The sequence below is a fragment of the Marmota monax genome, unplaced genomic scaffold (genome assembly GCF_021218885.2).
Source record: "Marmota monax isolate L192 unplaced genomic scaffold, Marmota_monax_Labrador192_F-V1.1 WCK01_AAM20220418_F8-fsc00132, whole genome shotgun sequence".
Classification (NCBI taxonomy): Eukaryota; Metazoa; Chordata; class Mammalia; order Rodentia; family Sciuridae; genus Marmota; species Marmota monax.
In genome coordinates, this window is record NW_026695199.1 from 5,552,926 (window position 1) to 5,573,273 (window position 20,348).

The window sequence follows — 20,348 nt, forward strand, 5'->3', positions numbered from 1 at the left end:
AGAACAAACAACCCAATCAACAAATGGGCCAAGGACCTGAACAGACACTTCTCAGAGGAGGACATACAATCAATCAACAAGTACATGAAAAAATGCTCACCATCTCTAGCAGTCAGAGAAATGCAAATCAAAACCACCCTAAGATACCATCTCACTCCAGTTAGATTGGCAGCCATTATGAAGTCAAACAACAACAAGTGCTGGCGAGGATGTGGGGAAAAGGGTACACTTGTACATTGCTGGTGGGACTGCAAATTGGTGCAGCCAATTTGGAAAGCAGTATGGAGATTTCTTGGAAAGCTGGGAATGGAGCCACCATTTGACCCAGCTATTCCCCTTCTCGGTCTATTCCCTAAAGACCTAAAAAGAGCATGCTACAGGGACACTGCTACATCGATGTTCATAGCAGCACAATTCACAATAGCTAGACTGTGGAACCAACCTAGATGCCCTTCAATGGATGAATGGATAAAAAAAATGTGGCATTTATACACAATGGAGTATTACTCTGCATTAAAAAATGACAAAATCATAGAATTTACAGGGAAATGGATGGCATTAGAGCAGATTATGCTAAGTGAAGCTAGCCAATCCCTAAAAAACAAATGCCAAATGTCTTCTTTGATATAAGGAGAGTAACTAAGAACAGAGTAGGGACGAAGAGCAGGAGAAAAAGATTAACATTAAACAGGGATGAGAGGTGGGAGGGAAAGGGAGATAGAAGGGAAAATGCATGGAAATGGAAGGAGACCCTCAGAGTTATACAAAAGTACATACAAGAGGAAGTGAGGGGAAGGGGAAAAATAATATAAGGGGGACAAACGAATGTCAGTAGAGGGAGCAGAGAGAGAAGAGGGGAGGGGAGGGGAGGGGAGGGGAGGGGGGATAGTAGAGGATAGGAAAGGCAGCAGAATACAACAGACACTAGTATGGCAATATGTAAATCAATGGATGTGTAACTGATGTGATTCTGCAATCTGTATATGGGGTAAAAATGGGAGCTCATAACCCACTTGAATCAAATTGTGAAATATGATATATCAAGAACTATGTAATGTTTTGAACAGCCAACAATAAAAAATTAAAAAAAAAAAGAATACAAATAACAATGAATGCTGATGAGGATGCCGGGAAAATAAATTCTTATGCACTGTTTGTGAGGATATAAATTGGGATAGCTACCACAGAAATCAGTGTGAATGTTCCTCAAAAAGTTTAAAATAAAAACGTCATATGATCCAGCTATAATACTCCTTAATTATCTGGAAGAATTAGAATCAGCATACTACAGTGATACATGAATTCTCATATTTATTGCAGCATAATTCACAATAGTCAAATTATGGGATCAGCTTAGGTGTCCATCATCAGATGAACATTTACTATGTTATTTGCTGGAAAACCGGTGGAACTACCAACCATAATTCTGAGTGAAATAAGTCAGATTCAGAGAGAAAAGTATTGTTTTCTGTCATATGTGGAAGCTGGAGTGAAAAGAAAATGGGAAAGAAGGAAGAGGGACTACCATGCATGTAGAAGACAGACCATGCATAGAGAAAGGGGATCCAGGAGAAAGAAGAGGAGAGGGTGGGGGAGGTATTGGTGAGTAAAACTGATTAAATTACATTCTTATGTATATACAAATATGCCACAATGAGACATACCATTCTGTATAAATAAAAAGCATCAATGGGATGTATATATGAAAAGGAAAATGATGTGATGGACTCAGTTGTGTTTCCCCAAATTCCCTTGTTGAAACCTGACTCTATTTGTAGAAGTGGTCTTTAGAGGTGAATAAGGTTAAGTGAATTAAAGGGTACGGTCCTAATCCAATATGACCAGTATCCTTTTGAAAGAGGAAGACACACCAGGACACACAGATGCAACAGAAAATGCCTTGTGCATACATAAGAAGATAGGTTATCTGCAAGAGGGGAGAAGCCCCAAGAACATGCCACCCTGGCAGCCCTTGATGTCAGACTCCCAGCCTCCAGAACTGGAAAAAAATACATTTTTTTTAAGTCACCGGTCTCTGGTACTTAGTTATAGAAGCCCTAGCAAATTAACACAACTGGGGAGTTAAATTAGCTAGTGTTTTTAATATTCTGTGTCGTCATTTGTTTGGAAGTTGGTATTTCCTCATGATTCTCAAAAAAGAGTTGAAGGGTAAGGCTTCAATTGATGGATTCAGACGAAAATAACAAAGTAACATCATTCATTAGAAAAAGGTAAACAACTAAATGTAAGTAGAATGAATATTACCATCTAAATAAAAGGTTCATTACATTTTTAAACTTTCAAGAAATAAACTTTTTTAGAGTTTTGTATTTAAGTTTTCAACTCTCTGTATTATACTCTCTGAAGTGTAAAGTATCCTAGGAAACTTTTCATTATGACCAACTCTGTGAAGCAGTTCACAGGACACACTGAAGTTTTCTACCTAATTTATGAGATACATACACTGACGTTTTCTACCTACTTTATGAGATACATGGAAATGGTAGGTATGCTGGTCCAAGAGGAGAATGGTATAAATTTGAGAGTAATAAGAAGTTATTCTCAAAAATTTATGAAACAAAATTCAGATAAAGTCAATTTTATAATGAATTTGATTCCACTCCCCAAATAGCTCACATTTCAGTTTATTACTGGCATAATGAAAGATTTTCTTATTATAACAAACACTGCAATTTTTTTTTCTTTTTCCCCCCTCCTTAACCAATAAAAAGTCAAATGTCATAGTAAAAAGAAGTTCAATGTCCTGGAAGTATTTATTATCTTATATCTGACCAAAAAAAAAAAAAAGTCTTCTTCCCTTGGACTAACATTTTTTTATTTTAACGATCTATTAAATTTCAAGGTATTTTACAAAACAGCCTAACACTTATAAAGAAGGAGTAACCAGCCAGGGTGGTCACACACACCTTTAATTCCTGCAGAGGCAGGGGGATCACAAGTTCAAGGACAGCCTCCATAATTTAGCAAGACCCTCAGAAAAAAAATTAAAATGAAATAAAAAGCAAAGTGTATATACCTCAGTAATAAGGTACCCCTAGGTTCAGTCCCAAGAGAAAAAACAAAAGAAGAAGAAGGAGGAGGAGGAGGAGGAGGAGGAGGAGGAGGAGGAGGAGGAGGAGGAAGGAGGAGAAGGAGGAGGAGGAGAAAAGGAATAACCCCTGGCAAAAAGAAAAGAAAAAGAAAAAAAAATCTTGTCTTCTTGTCTTCCTTACCTAACTTGTTTAACAAACCAAACTTACAGAGTTTTATGTAGAAATCAGTGATTTTAAAAATGTATTTCTTACAATTCTCTGGGCTTTTCTTTGGCTACCTTAAAGGTCTTTGGATACGAGTATACCATGAGCAGCAGAGTCTCTTACCTAATGCTTCACTGTAAAATTGATTCCAAAATTTAAAGTCATATTGCTGGAGCACAAAGTCAAAGAAGAATATAAACATCATATTTTTCACCCTTTCCAAAAAGGTCATTCTGTCTATTAGTCCTCCCATGGCAGCAGGCACATAGGAAGGTGGAACTGGAAGATGCCCACAGTATTTCTCCACAGTGTTGCCTATGGAGAGCCTTATCGTGTGCACAAAAGGGATCCCAAGCAACTCAGCCACCAACTCCCCACAGGGAATCACAGGGTCTATAAACATGACATCATACTTGGTTTCCCGGAGCTTCTCCATGAGGGACTGATTGTAAACTGCTTTCTGACAGAGTTCTTCAAAATATTCAGTTGCTTGAAGAAAGAAGTTTTGAAATAATTTTGCTGATTGCCAGAGTGACAATGATGGCATGATGTTCACAGCCAAATATAAGAACTCCTCTAGATTTTTCTCTGCACTTTCTCTGTCCTGTGACACAAAGACCACCTCGAAATTCAATCCAGAAGAGTTTTCATAGTCAACCAAGAGATTCTGTGAAGAAGTCAAAACTGTCACTTCATGTCCTCTCTGCAGGAGTTCCTCAAGAATGATCTTTTGGTTGAGCCAATGGCTCATATCACAGGGCCACACTAGGACCTTCCCACAGAATCCACAGCCGGCCCAGCAGAACTGCAAGAAAAGAATTGTCGAAACCCATTTCTCAAACATCATGACCATGTCTCCTCTGCACTGTTCTTTAGTGGTGGAGTGCTCACTGGGTTAAGTAAAAACTGTGGTAAGAAACAAGTCAAATATTAACTTCTAAAAGTAGGAAAGGACACATGTGCACAGAACTTTGCCCATCCTATTGCCTGGGTGCAGCACCTATATGACATTTGCTGAATGATAAGAACCTTTTAAACATTTGTGTAGAATTTATTCCAGTATTCTAATAATTCTGTATTAAATATGTTAAAATATGCAAAAATTTGATACTTCAGATTAATAATTCAAAGTATAATAGAAGAATGCATTTAAGGAAGTTCAGTAAATAGTATGGTGATCTTATGGAAACTGATAAGTGATAATATGGGGAAATATAAAGATACAGGTCTTGCCTTAAAATTGGTTACATTCTAGTATGTAAAAGACATATTATATAATGAAAGGAGGTAAATACTAATTATCAAAAAACTATTATACTGTTTTAGAACTCCAGAGAAAGATGCCTCACTTTTATGTGAAAGGAATCAGAAAACCTTCTGAAACTGGAACAGGCATAGCATCTGTGCCTAGAAGCAAAATGGGCAGAAGATACTTACTCAAGAGGAAAGGAAGAATTCAAGATAAAGAATGATAATGCAGAAATTGTGGTCATTTTAGTCTAGTATGTATGGAGTGCAGGGTGACATAGAAAAAGTGTGGAAAAGGAATTTTTAAGAGTCTTTGGTGAGATTTAATGCTATTCTCTGGTTTCAGTTTTTAACTTTAATCTTGGTTTTTGGATGGAAAGTTTAGAATGAGAGTTCTTAGGACTAATGAGAAGTGAGAGGGGATCAACATTTATGTGAAAAGGAAAGGAAAGGCTCATTTTTATAGTTGAGGAACAGAGAACAATGACTCAAAAAGACATGAAATACAAAGGTAGGAATGGCTAGGGCAAAAATTTTTGACCTGCCACATATGAGTTAGTGATTAGACATGTCAGTGGATATACATATATTTGACTTATAAATACTTGAATCTCAAGAGAGAGGTGAAAATTAGAAATATAGGTTTTTATATCCAGTTAGCCATCCATATTTTAATGTAACTTCAATTTCTCCCTTTTTCATAATATTCATACATTTAACAATGTTTAGCACTTGATATTGTCAGTTTTATACAATGACAGGACACAAAGAAACCAGCACAATATAGTTCCAATTAAATATGAGTTCACATTTTATTTCAGCAATTGAGTCACTTTTAACAACACTAACTCTACAAACATAAGAGAGGTGAATCTTAGAAGGTAGGAGAGAAAAATCCTTGGAGGAAGTTGTTCAGCTGAAAGAAGGCAATGATGAAATAATGCTTTAGTTAAGTCCTTAAATGGGTTGAAAGTATAATTTTGAAGAAAAAATACTGATGTAAGTGCATTCTATGAAGCATGACATTAATTGTATCAAGGGTTAAATTCAGTTATAATATTTGGTGAAAGAGGCAAATTATTGAAATTTCAATATCTTAAGTTTTGTTATTTTGCTAAAGTGAAGACCCAGAATAGATTTATTTATAAGATACAATAGTAAAGCTAGCACCAAAGATTAGGGAATTTTATTGCGTTGTATGACTACAATTTGTAGCATTTCTGGTGGTAGCTGATAAAACACATTTCAGGAAAAAAAAAACTCAGAAATATCGCCAAAGACATGGGTCATAAAAGTACTCTAAGAAAATAGAGGTAACATTATAATCTGAGAAGGTAAGAGTCCTTTTTGTAAAAGATAATAGAGATACAATTAGGAGGGGGAAAACTAAATTTATCTACACACTATGACAAAGTTCATGTTGTGCTATAAAATATTTTAAGCAAAGTCAAAGAAGAATAATATATAACATACAAATATTACATTGAATTTTATATATTATTTGAGAAATATCTCTAAATTATTTTATTATCTGAGAAAACTTAAGATCTAGCTCTGGTTAATCTAAAAGAAATTTAAAGGAATGCAAATATTTTCTCTTATAGCAAACTGAAACATTTAAAAGATTGGATAAAATATAGAATTGATCTTATAAAATTTATTTTTGATTGGACAAAATTAAAATCAGCAGACTCTCAAAAACGAGTAAAAACAGGAATTCTGAAGCACAAGCTTTTACCAAAACTTCAGCTATTCTTGCAAAGGGTACACAGGGTGCTTCAGGGGTGACGAAGTGTGAAACCCTAAAGGCTTGTGCAAGCTCCCTACTCTACACATACAGTCACTAATGCTGTACTCCCAAGATACACCCTCACTTTTACAGGTGAATACCAGTACACACAGGTTTATAGCAAGGAAAATTACCTATTTTGAGTTGGCATTGTGTGGAACAACAATATCCTCCCTATGGTTTGTTAACACAAGCCACCCTGAGATGGATTTTCATTCAATTAAAATACAAGCAAGAAAAGAAGTGATTCTGATATAACTTTCCTAGGTACATATATGAATACACCATAGTGAATCTCTACATCATGTACAATGACAAGACTGGGATCCTAATTAGAATAAGATGTACTCCATGATTGTATGAATAAGTCAAATTATATTCTGCTGTCATGTATAACTAAAAAGAAGAGAGAGAGAGAGAGAGAGAGAGAGAGAGAGAGAGAGAGAGAGAGAGAGAGAATGATGTGGCTAAGCATGGTGATGCACATCTGTAACCCCAGGAGGTTGAGGCAGGAGGATCTTAAGTTCAAAACCAACCTCAGCAATTTAATGAAACCTTGTCTTAAAAAAAACATAAAATAACTCGGATGTGACACACTCCTGGGTTCAATGAAAAAAAAAAAGAGGAAGAGGAATAAGAAGAAGCAGCAGAGGAAGCAACAACTTAGATCCTAGCTTCAAAGATTTATCACAGATAAAATTGCAAATTAAATGAGTAAGTACTATTTACTATGAAATAATTCTTAATATCTTAAGGTCAGCTAAAGCAAGAGACAGGTATAACACTCCTGCTTCAGCTTTCTGAGTAGCTAGGATTACAGGTGTGTGCCACTGTGCCTGGCTCAGCATTGTTTTTTAAAGCTAAACATCCATATTGTCTCTAACTTAACCATTCAACTAAAGAATAACCATTACAGATTGGTAATTAATTACATAGAAAATAATTATAGTACAGGGAAACAAGCTATTAGTGTAAAACTTGGAAAGAATTCAGATGCCATTAAAAGAAGAAATAAATGAGTCATGTGGCACTTGACAGAGTGTGCACATCATATACTAATGAAACTCCATGAACTAGTAACACATCTAAACAAATACATGAATCTTTATAACACTGTTCTGATAACATTATATATTTTTTAAAAATTATGAATGCAAAATTTAATGTAGTAGTAATAAGTGGATTTGAATAATGGAAAACAGGTATGTGGAAAGTATAAATTGTATGTAAATCAAAATAAAATTCCCATTTAGTGTTGGATCATAAGTGACCAGATGTGTATGCTGACATTAAAATTAATATAAGAGGGTGGGGCACAGTGGCACACACCTGAACTCCAGTGACTCAGGAGGCTGAGGCAGGAGGATCAAGAGTTCAAAGCTAGCCTCAGCAAAAGGGCAATGCTAAACAACTCAGTGAGACTCTGTGTCTAAATAAATACAAAATAGGACTGGAATGTTGCTACGTGGTCGAGTGCCCCTGAGTTCAATCTTCTTGTAGTGTTTGGCCAGTATTGGTAATATACTTTAAACCAAATATACTTTAAACACAATGAATAACCAGTTTTGCAATAGTTCATAAAATCGAGTAAATGATTATAACCAAAGAATATGGCATTATTTAAAATCTGGAAACTATGAAGCAATAAAGTAATAACAGATAATTCAGAATAGAAAACTATCTGCAAATATCTAAAACAACAATATGTTGTTCTGTGAGATAAATCACATATTTTAAAATTCTAAGCAATTATGTATATAAATGCACTATATGTGATGTTTTTCAAAGAACATGTCATTACATATGATATTGGATATACACATATAAATACCCAACATAAATAATTTGTGTGTATATATGTATAAATGTGTATGTGTGTGTATGCACACTTATGTGCATAACATACATACATAATATTTTAATAAGAATTCTGTTGTGGTATTCTTGCACAGCACGATAACTGTAGATAATGAAAATGTACTGTATATTTCAAAGAGTTGGAAGAAAGGAGTTTAATAGTTTCACCATAAATGATAGTATTTGTGTGTGCAGAGCATACGGGGGCTGGGGGTACTGGGGACCAGACCCAGGGCCTCTATACCACTGAGCTGCATTCAGAGCCCTTTTTACTTTTTATTTTGAGACAGAGTCTCACTAAGTTGCTGAAGCTAGAATCAAAATTGTGATCCTGCTTCAGGCTCCCAAGTTGTTGGGGTTACAGGCATGTGTCCCTCATCCTGCTAAGAAATGATAAATGTTGAGGAGTTTGATATATTTAACTTGATTTAAACATTGCACAATGTATACATTTATCAAGTCACCCCAGCACACCTCACAAATATGAACAATTTTTATATTTTATACATTGGCTAAAAAGAAATTTAAATTAAAAAATAAAATTAAAAAAGTAGAACATCCATATGTGACATATACAGTATATAACACATAATATATAATATTATCTTAAGTATATGATATTTATTTTAGAATCAGAACAATGTAAGAATGATAAATACAACACTGTGGATAGTTCAGTAAAACAGAACTTATTTCATGATCACAAAGGAATTTTCTGTGTAAAATACTATTCCCTTGATCTTGAATATATGAGTAAAATAAAAATTTCAAAAAACAGCATTGAAGTTATTTTACTTAAACTTAGTTCTTAGATTTAAATGTGACTTTAAATGTTTTAATGAGCATTTATCAACAGTTGCCACTGTAGTTATTTTTTTCTCTTAAAATTGTTGATAATTTTCTCTAGTATTCCATTTTGCAAAAATATAACATTCTTTTTTATTCTAAAAAGGAAAATCAGTTTTACCCGTCTCAATTTCAAATTAATTTTTACTTTTTATTGATTTATTTTTAAAAAGCAGATAGCTCAGGCTTGAGTTAATCATAAAACCACTGAGCCACTTGGCGATTGAAGTGAGATCAGTTATGTGGACTTTGGATGTAAATATACTTCCATTCACATACTCTGCAAAATGGTTTGTCATTTTGACAAATGTTTGTTAATGAGAGAGTTATATCATTTCTCTCAACTTTTATTTTATCATCCACAAAAATGGAATTAATGATACTATTTTGTTAACATATTGTGAAAAGTAGTAACAATGATCCATATGTATCCTGGCATTGATACTGAAAAATAGAGACCAGATTCCAAAACATAACAGAATTAAAAATGCTATTTTGAAAATCTATGTGATTATAAGATCCACAAAAACCAATAGAGAAGAAAAACATAATGTTGTGCCATTAAACTGAAATATGTAAATCAAAATATCTCAGCAGCTTGCAATTAGTCATGGAAGGATTTATACTGCTATTTGGAAAACGCTGCCTTCTTTTTTTTTTTTTTCGTTTAGCACAGGTAGAACCAATTGTTACATATTTATAGGACACCATTGGATACAGAAATGTAGAAAATACAGTGATTATATAAAGATGAAAACAAAGCAGATTTCTAGGATTGCTATATGGAACAATCAGGACTAGAAGTCATCAAGGAGTGTTCTTGCATCACAAACTAACCAAATTCTTACTGTCTTAAAACAACTTTCTGTTTAGCTCATGATTCTGATTTAGGCACGATGGAGCACTTCTAAGCTGGCCTTGCTCATCTCCATGAGTGAGATTGTCCTAGGGGTCATCCCTGGCAAGTTTCACTGGTGGCTAGCTCCTACCTTTGTGGCCTCATATCATAGACCTATGTGCTTCTCACCATCCAGAAGATAGATTTAATCACAAACACAAGGTTTCCAGAACAATAAAAGTAGAACAATATTTTTTAAAAGGCTACTTATATTACATTCACTAAAGTTGCACTACCATAACATAAAATAGAATTACAATCATATTGTAAGCAAGTGACTCAGTGAATTAAATATCAAAATAGACAATTCCCCCATAGGTAATTGTTGGTAAAGATAAATAGTGCCAACATTTAACTTAATGAATGACGAAGAGAACAAAAATAAGCATTCCTGTTCAAGTTCAGATTAATTAGGCCATCTTACCCAGAATACACGTTATGCAATACAGTTTTTTTAAAAAGAATTTTCTGTATCTTTATCGCTTTCAAAATGTAGTTGCTATATTTTTCACATAAACTAAAATTCAACAATATTATTATAAAGAAAAGATTCAGTGGTTATAAATTCCTAAGTATATATAATGAATATAATCATTCTTTTCATTTGTAGAACTATTTTCTAATTTAGCTTCCATTTTTGAGCTCATTTTCTAAAAGACAGAAAAGGTAATAAATATGTCTAATGGTTAATTTTCAAGATGCAAACAGAATAAACAAAATTCTAGTCTCTGAAAATGTAAAAACAGCATGCAATAAATTTAAAGATGTTAAGTCAATGTGACTTAAAGGACAAGATAGCTACTTTAGTAATAAAATACAAAAGATGATTTGATATCATAACAAAAGTAAAAACTAGTCTTCACAAAAGTTATGTCTTATTCTATTTTCTAATGCTATTACAAAATACCTGAGGCCAAGTAATATTTAAAGAAAATGTATTTACTTAGCTTACAGTTTGGGAAACTAAAGCCCAAGATCAAGTCTAATGCCCACACATTCTGATGATGGCCTTTTGGCTACATCACCAAATGGTGGATGGAATCATGGAAGAGTCACATGAAAGAAGGAAAGATCAATCACAGGGCAAGGCAGAGAGCAAGAGGGGCACAGGGACTAGATTTGTTCTTTTTATATTGACTTGCTCTCACAGAAACTAACCTGGTTCCTCCAGAACTATATTACATAATGCAATGTCCCCAGTCACTCAAGAACCTTCCACTAGTGGAAGAACCTTTCACTAGTCCCCATTTCTTAAGTGATCTATCAACTCAACACTGCCACACTGGAACTATGTTTCCAGCACATGAAATTTTGGAGGACATACTCAAGTCCTATCCAAACCACAGCAATTAAGGACCAAATTTATAGCACTAATGGTGTTACTATTAATTTTCGTCTCTGAGATAAAGTCATTTTTCAAAATTTTTATGTTGGAAGGTTATCTACAAATAATACAGGAAACAGAAATATCCTTAATTCTCTTTACGTGCTTGTAGCTATTTTGATAGGTTTAAGACAGTCTCTGTACAATTTCAGCCTTTTTTCATAGAACAGTGGTTACATTATAAGCAATGATAGTTTTGTTGCAAGGATATGTTTGCCTTTTTTTTCATAGAGAATACATTTGAAAAACAATGAGAAATGAGAAATGTTTATACTATAGAAATAAAGAATATACACTAGATTTTGCTTTGTATTATGATGTTTACTTTCTCTTTTGTTAAGACATCTAGTAGAAAGAAGCCCCTTTTACTGAATGTCAAACAGTATATTAAAAAGTACTAAAAATTTAGTCCTTTGGTCAAGGTAAAGGTAATTTTATAAAGGTAATTATTTTTAAAAAGATAATTTTGGTAATTTTATTGATATGTATCAATAAAAAAATAAGAAAAAAAAGGAAACTGGAAAAAAAGGCCTAATATGTAAGAGCAGTACCCACAAAAATAACTGAGTAAAAAAATGGATCAGATATTCTTGGCGGATCACAAACTAAAAATATTTTAAATATTTTATCTTACTATACTGCCAGGAAGAACTGGCAAAGTGGGATCTTCCAGTTGCCTTATCTTTTTAACCACTTTCACTTTGGTATCCAGGACTCAGCCTTTCTATAGCTTAGCAAAACTCATCCTCAAATACTATCCAAGTAGGCTGGGGATGTGGCTCAAGTGGTAGCGCACTCACCTGGCATGCGTGTGGCCCCACATACAAACAAATGTTGTGTCCGCCGAAAACTAAAAAATAAATATTAAAATTCTCTCTCTCTCTCTCTCTCTCTCTCTCTCTCTCTCTCTCTCTTTAAAAAAAATACTATCCAAGTGAAATCTATCTATGTACTGTACAAAGATCTCTCAGAAGTTGATCTCTAAAGAGATCAGACAGTGCAATTTGAAGGTTTCACACCAGACACTTGGACTGAGGCAGATTTATTAATAGATTTGTAAGAAAAACTTAGATTCTTCCCTGGGTCTGCAAAGGTCTACTAGGTCATTAAAAGCAGGATAACAAGCTTGATCTATCTGACTCAATTTTGCCTGTCTTCTTTGCTCAGCATCACCTTGGATCCCAGGAGCAACAGTTCAGATCAAATACATATTACGATGAGGTGAAACCACCCCCAAGTAACAGTAACTTTCCTATTATTGACAAGGCCCCAGTTGACCAATCCTGAGATAATGGTCAACCTTACCAGTTTAGCCAAGACTGCTGCTTAATTATGCAATTTCTGGCTCACCTTGTCTAAATAATAATTACCTCGGAAGCTCCTGTCAGTGCCTTGGAAGACAGGGCTAAGAACATGTGTACCCTCATCTTCCTGGTGAAGCTACACTGATTACAACTCCTTTCCTGTTTTTCACCATTACTTTTTTCACTTGGTTTTTGACAAAAGTGGCTGGACCTGATTTGTTGGCATCCCCACAATTGGGCCTCTCCCCTAGGACTTGGGTAACAAATTTACTTCTCGATATGGGTAGCAATGATTTTCACATTCCCTAATATTCCTTCTTCATTAGCTGTTTGAAGAATATTTGAAAACAGAGATTAATTTTATCACTTCATCCATAAGATTTAAGATCTCCTAATACAGAAAAGAGGCTTCTGGATCAGTGTGGTTAGTTCTGTTCTTGCTACTTATCTCTCGTCTTTAAGACATTTGCAATTATTATTTAGCATGGTTAAACATATCATTTTCCTTGTCTGTTTTTCACACACAAAACTGAAAAACAACCATTGTAAGGAAAACTCCACAGAAACTTGACCAGTTAAATCTCCTGTGTTCAAACACAATAATATAAAATCTAAGATATCTGCACTTTTTCAGTATCAGTGTCTACTTACAGGATGTTGCTAATACTTCAACAATGAAATTGTGAAATAAGACAAAGTAGATTTTACTAGTTCTTCTTGGCAGTATACTAAAATAAAGTATTTAAGACAGTTATGGTTATTCAAATATTTTTGTAAGATGAGGAGCATAAGAGATTTACGTAAATAAGATATTTAATTTCTTAAAAGGTAGGATTTCTGAAATTAGATTATTATCCTTGTAAACATGAGAAGCTGGGAATTTTTTCTTTTACAAAGGCTTTTTCACAGATTATATAATTTGTCTACACTTCCTTTGAGAAAAAAAAATCTTTATTGCAAACTAGAGGCCATTTAGGTTTTGAAGGTATTTACTGACAATTTCCTATGTATAGAGCCCCATGGTAGTGTAATTAACACTTTGTTATTTAAAAGCCCCTGAGTAGTTTGGTTAAAAAAAAAAAAAGGATTCAATATAAGCATAATTCATTATAATTGACACAGTATTCCACATATATCATATTTAACTTCTTAAATAATGCAGTAAAATTATTATCCCCATTTTGATAACGAGAAAGCACTTAAATTAGAAGTTAAGTAACTTGCTCATTAGACAGTAAGCAAGAGTAGCCAGAACCCAGAACCTCAGGGGCTTTCCAAGACCTTCACCATCTTGATTTTGTAATCTTCTTATAAAGAAAGTGTTTTGTTATCTTCTTTAGTACTCCAATAGTCAGTATGTGATATACGTATGGGCAGTGATAAGTATTACAGAATACATTCCAGATATCTTGAGAAATAATCAGGAGAATAACATCTTAATTTAAATCAAAATGTGTTTTTGTGGTATATAAAATTTAAAAGTCTCCCAAAATATAGTTGAGGAACACAAAATATATGATTTTACTTACAAAATTCTAATTGCTATCCCTCCAAAATCATAAGCAAATTTTAATTACTTTACACACATTTTATATGTGTGATATGTACAATATCTTCTCTCTAGACAAATTCTATGGAAAACTTAAAAATTTTAAGTGATGATGATTGAAGAATATTCCAGAACTCTGTTTTACATTTTTTTTTTACTATATAGCATATATACATATCTGACATCCTTTACATTTTATGTGTTTATTTTATACTGTCTCCTCTCGTTACAATGTAAGCTCTATAGAGGTAGAGATTTTATCTACTTTGCTCATTGTTGTGTTTCTAATACCTAGAAAACTGACAGATAATATATTGGGGTTAAATAAATATTTTTTTTCAAAAAAAAGTCCACAAAAGAAAGAGGGAAGAAAAGGAGAAAAGAAAGGAGGAAGGTAGGGAGTGAGAGCAAAAGGAGCAGAAAAGGATATGGTTGTGTACATTATATTAGTAAGAAAGTACAACTGGTAGCTTAAACTGTTAATCTCTGCTACTAAGTAACATCCCTGGGTAATACTGACAGATATGGAGTAAAAATCATTTAGAATAAAATAAATTTTTAAAAAATTAAGGAATGAAAGCTCATGAGAGAAAGAAAAGTGATATAAAAAACACCATAACTATTTCAACAATTGACATTATTTTATTTGATTCTTATAAGAAATCTATGAAGTAAGGAAACCTGAGGCTTGCTAAAGGATACAGAAAGATTATTTTGAGAGCTCACTAGCCCACATAAACCAATAACCCTAATGATGGATACTGAGAGGCAGAGTAGAGTATTGTCAGGTTCTTTAATATCTAATTTTAAGTTTTTTGAGTTTTTTTCTACAAAGTAAAGACTGAAGACTAAAGAAGAGAAAGTAAATTATTTATTACCTCAAAATATTTTTCAGACCACTTTGGGGGCAATGTCATATTTTTTTCTAGTAAATATACTTATATATTTGAAGTTTTATTACTACACTGTGAAACTGTTATCTTAAAACACACAGCATTATTTCCATTAAGAGATATCAGCAGTTAGGTACAGTGGCACATGCCTGCAATCCTAGCTATTCAGGGGCCAAAGCAGGAGAACTACAAGGTCAAGGCCAGTCCTGGCAATTTAGGAAGAACCTGTCTAAAAATTAAAAAATAAAAATTTGAAGGGGTGAGGATGTAGCTCAGTGAAGTGCCCTGGGTTTAATCCCCAGTATCCAAGGGTGGCGGGTGAGAGAGAGAGAAAGAGAGAGAGACAGAGAATAGCATACAACTTAATACCACCATCTCATTTTATTTTTGGAATTTATCCAAAGACAATAGGGAATTTTATAGAGATATAATAAGTCCAATTACTTCTGCTTATGCATCCAAGGATGGAAATTTTTTGCTGTGTGGACAATAAAAATGAAAGATATCTGGAGTCATTAATGAAAGATAATTTTAGAGACTTACCTAGTACTTTGCTGTAGTATGAATTCCATTCTCCCCAGTAGGATTGAAATATATAGTCTTGTAGAGAATAAGATAATGTATTTTTAACCCTTTCACCAAAGGTCATCTGGTCAGTGAGCTCTGACAAGGCTGCAGGAACATAGGACACTGGTGCAGGGATTTTCCCACAGTTTCTCTCCACTGTTGAGGCTGGAGAAAACCTTAATGTGTACATAAATGGGATTCCTAATTTGAGAGCAACAAGGTCACCACAGATTGTAACTGGGTCTGCTACCAACACATCAAAACCACCATTCTGAAGTCTTGCCATTAATGAAGGGTTGTTTAATACACCATCACAGATTTGTATATTAATTTGGAAAAAAGTATCTAGGAGTTTTCCTAGTTCTTTGTAGAAAGTCCACATTGTGAAAGGAGTTGGTCTGTGGTTTATCCACAGCATTATCATATGTTCAATTATGGAGTCTAGATTTCTTGTCTTGTAAGAAACAGGTATCTCTTCAAACTTCACAGGAAAATTAGGACTGGAGTTGATGAGCAGAGTTTCTGATGAAGCCAGTACGGTGACACTGTGATTTCTTTGAATCAACTCTTCTATTATAATCTTAATATTTAACCAATGGCTACAATCTGTAGGCCAAATTAGCACGTTCCCACTTAGAACAATTTCAGTCAAAGTAAGATTTAAAATCAGCAGCTGGACAAACTTCTTAGACATGGTGATATTCACTAGGGAAATCATTCTACTGAAGATCTTTTAAGATGAAAAGAAACCTTCCATGTATATTTAGGTAGATTTTTTTTTCAAATAAAACAATGGTTAATGTGATGAATATACTCATTCACAGGTCAATTGATCTATAGGTCAAAAGGAAAACAATATAATTCAAATTCTTATATGTATAAAATGATTTTTCCAATAATAAAAATGAAATCTACTCCTATTTTGAGAAAAAGAATCAAGGAGGAGATAAGCCTAGTATACATGTACTCTCAGATAATAACTATTATTTATAAAACGTATCTTTAATATAGATTTCCCAAATTTAGATTGAAAAAAAATTTAGAATCCTTTATTATATAAGCCATTGTGACAAAAATGATGGTTGTCTACATTATAAGGCATCTTTACATGTATTATCTTATTTAGTTTTTTTTTTCACAATCTTGTATGGCAGAAATTATTTGTTTCATTTTGAGGGTAACAAAGTCAAAGGTTGAGTTCCATATCCGAAAGTGTATGATAAAGTAGTACAACTGGAGCTATAATCTAGCATTTTGTTTTATTAATTGCTGAACCAACATTATTGTCACTTCCCCATAGGTCATATTTTTGGAGAAAAATAAAAATAACATCCTTCACTTAAAGGATGTTTGCTCAAACATTTCAAGATATTTTAGATCGACTCCATGATGGAGTAAATTTCGAAACATTTGATAGAAAACAGTTTTCTGCTCTAAAAGAAATTATCATTGTATCCTATTCACTTCTTACAAAAGATTTTTCACTTTCTCTATAAGACATCTTCATACACATTTTTTTAAAGGGCGACACAGCCTTTTTAATTTAGAGCTGTGGAGTAGATTAATTTAGGAGGATTCTTAAGTACAGTACCCTGTACCCCTAGGTTTAAAACTATTCTTTTACAAGCTATCAGACTAGAGAATTACCTCAACATTTTCAGCTTAAACTTGCTCAAGAATAAATGAGAGATAATAACACCAATTTGTTGAATTACTTTGTAAATTGGCAATCATATCTGCAAAGCTACTTTGCAAACTCTTTGGTTCAGAGCAAGGGTATAGACATGTCAGAGGTTTAGTATATTTTCCTGAAAATTAGGAACTCAAAAACATTGATCAGCCAGGCATGGTGCCACATGCCTGTAATCCCAGAGGCTCTTGAGGCTGAGGCAGGAGAATCACAAATTCAAAGCCAGCCACAGCAAAGAGCAAGGCACTAAGCAACTCAGTGAGACCCTGTCTCTAGATAAAACACAAAAGGGCTGGGTGTGTGGCTCAGTGGTTAAGCACTTCTGGGTTTAATTCCTGGTACCAACAAAAAAAAAATCAACTTTGATCATTAAATCAGTAATCTAGCAATATAACAACTGACTAGACATGTATATAGAGATATTAATTTCAATCCTTTGTGAATCCCAAACTGAACAAGTATATAACAATTCCATTTTAAAATTATTAGAGGCTGTCATTAAAAAGAGAAATGAGAACACAGTGATTTTAAAGGATAAAAACAGAAATTAAGAAAGTAACTCAAACGTTGGGCTTTCCATTTAAATTTGGCTACTCTTAAATTGTGTAATTTTAGGCCCTTGGGTAACAAAAGGACCCAGAAGACAGATAAAGGGAAAAGGAAAAAGAGAAGTATACTTTCAGAATTAAATTTGTATCCTCTGAAGAGTCAGCCTCTGTGGACTTCCGATAAAAAATACTGTATCATATAAGGCAAAATCAAAAGTCTTTTCCATTGAATGACTGATATCTATATGAGTAAAATATAATTATTAATTTAGAATTACTAACAAAAGCTTATCAAAATACCTATCAGAACTTCAAATGCATTGTAACTACCCCTAAATTATTTGGAATCTAAAATAACGTAAGATTTCAAAAAGTGAATAAGCTACTTTTAAGTGTTCTCTGTGGGACAATAAAATAATTGTCTAGTTTAGTAAAGAGCTTTAGGTACTATAATCGGTTAACAGTAAATTTATATGTTTTAAATTTGAAATTACACTTGAATGTTAAAGGGTTTAATTGGTATTAACTTAGATGTCTCTTATATTTATTATCTGGTTTACTATATATCTAAAATGTTTCATAATTTCAAATAAAAGATAAGTCACTTTTGAAGACATATGTGTAATTTTAGAGACTTAAATATCCATATGTAGAAAAATAATAACATGTAAAATATGTTTGATTCCATGACAAAATGAAACAGTAAATTAATATTATTATGCTTGTTAACTCTATGGTTTCACTAATAGCTATTCTGAATAAGGTATGAGTAAGTGACTTACAGGGATACTGTTTTGGAGAGAGTTTAGGTCCAACTTATGGAACACTATCATTTGCAAGAAATAGGTCAAGAGAAGTTTAAATGACCTCAGAATCACATGGCTAGAAGGGGTAAATTAGATGATTATGTTATTATTTTGGTTCTGTCCAATGTTCTTCAGTGTTTTACTTTTAAAATCAAATAGTTGAGATATATCTCATAACAGTAAAAATACCGCATTTCACAATTGTGGCTATTTGAGAATGGAACACCTTAAATATAACTGAAGATTCCAGGAAACAACTAATAATTTTAAAATGTCTGTGAACTATCAATGTAAAAGTGCCACAAGTGAACAAGCCATAGAAAAATTATGCCAATTACACTATTGTCCTTGTATTCCATATTAAGTAGCCATTTTCATTCTAACATCTATATACTTTGAAAGAGAGGAGTATGAAAGGTAATAAAACAGAATCACTTTTCTCAGAATCACATTTAATAAGATTGTGTATATAAACAGTTTCTAGTGAATGCTTAGTTCATCTGCATGAAATTAGGATAAAAGTTTCTTAAAATGTGTGTGATGTTATTTAAACTGAGATTTCTTCAAATAACATTTGTATAAAGTTTCTTCTTAAAAAAAAATCCCTGCAAAGATACTTTCTTGCCTGATAAAAGTTTTCTCGCATTACCTGAGCATTACCCTGGCTAAGATTTACCTACGCTGATTCTTGTTTTCATTGTCTCCCAAATTTTAGAGACGGTCACTGAGGCCACAAAACCTGGAAACAAGCCTTCATGCTGTTTAAGAACAGGCATAATCAATGCTTCATCACCTTAACTTTTATCCTCCCAATGTTACTGAAATGAAAGTCTGGCTACCCAATGCTTGAATGTCAATATTCAGGAGATGAGAGTTGAAAGGAAGAATTCAGGATTTTGTTTATTTTGGCTGTACTGGGAATTGAACCCAGGGGTGCTCTACTACTGAGCTACATCCCCAGTCCTTTTTATTTGTTATTTTGAGGCAGGGTCTTGTAAAATTGACCAGGCTGGCCTCACACCTGTGATCCACCTGTCTCAGCCTCCCAAGTAGCTAGGATCACAGGCAGGTGCAACATAATGAACCAAGAGGCAGCATCTTGAGATAAAGGGCCAGTATCTTTAGAAGATTCAGGGAATAACTCAAAACTCCATCTCTGAGTGGGAATATGCCTGAGGCATAAAGGGCTTTTATAGAAAGGGAAGGAGGAGCAGGTCAGGAAGGAGTGGAGTCCTGGTCATCAAGGCCTTGTCTTCTTTTTACTTATCATAATGGACCTTGACTTCCTGGTACTAGCTCCTATATCTATTTTGAATTTTTCTTTTGCAAAACTGAGATTCAACATAGGGGTGCTCTACTACTGAGATGCATTCCCAGTATCCCCCCACATTTTCTTTTTTTTTTTTCTTCTTTTTTTTTTTTTTTAGACAGGGTCTTGCTAAATTGCCCAAGCTGGCCTCAAAATTGTGATCCTTCTGTCTCAGCCTCCTCAGTGCTGGAATTGCTGTCATGTGCTACCTAGCCCAGTCAGGTGGGTCTTCTCTTTAGAACTTAAAATGCCCAGACAAAAGGGGGTAGACTTAGACTATGCAAAAAGGATTAGGAAGAAGAGCTCTGACAAGGACAGTTTCCCAGAGGGGCTTCCCAGTTCCACCATCAGGGCTTCAGTTTAATTGGAGTTCCTTGCTTAGTGTTTACTTAACTTTTGAAAG

At 33.8% G+C, this 20,348-nt stretch overlaps 1 protein-coding gene across 2 annotated transcripts in view; it reads right to left on the reverse strand.

Annotated features, from left to right (window-relative positions):
- LOC124082292 (UDP-glucuronosyltransferase 2A2) overlaps window positions 1-20,348 on the reverse strand; it is a 48,900-nt gene that overhangs the window by 19,169 nt on the left and 9,383 nt on the right. Inside the window, exon 2 of one of the 2 annotated variants that reach the window (XM_058574054.1) lies at window positions 15,569-16,198. In XM_058574054.1, the coding sequence (XP_058430037.1) occupies window positions 15,569-16,198 (630 nt within the window). Of the gene's footprint in view, window positions 1-3,380; window positions 4,144-15,568; window positions 16,199-20,348 lie in introns of those variants that run through there. The other variant, XM_046428754.2, reaches the window with a different exon arrangement.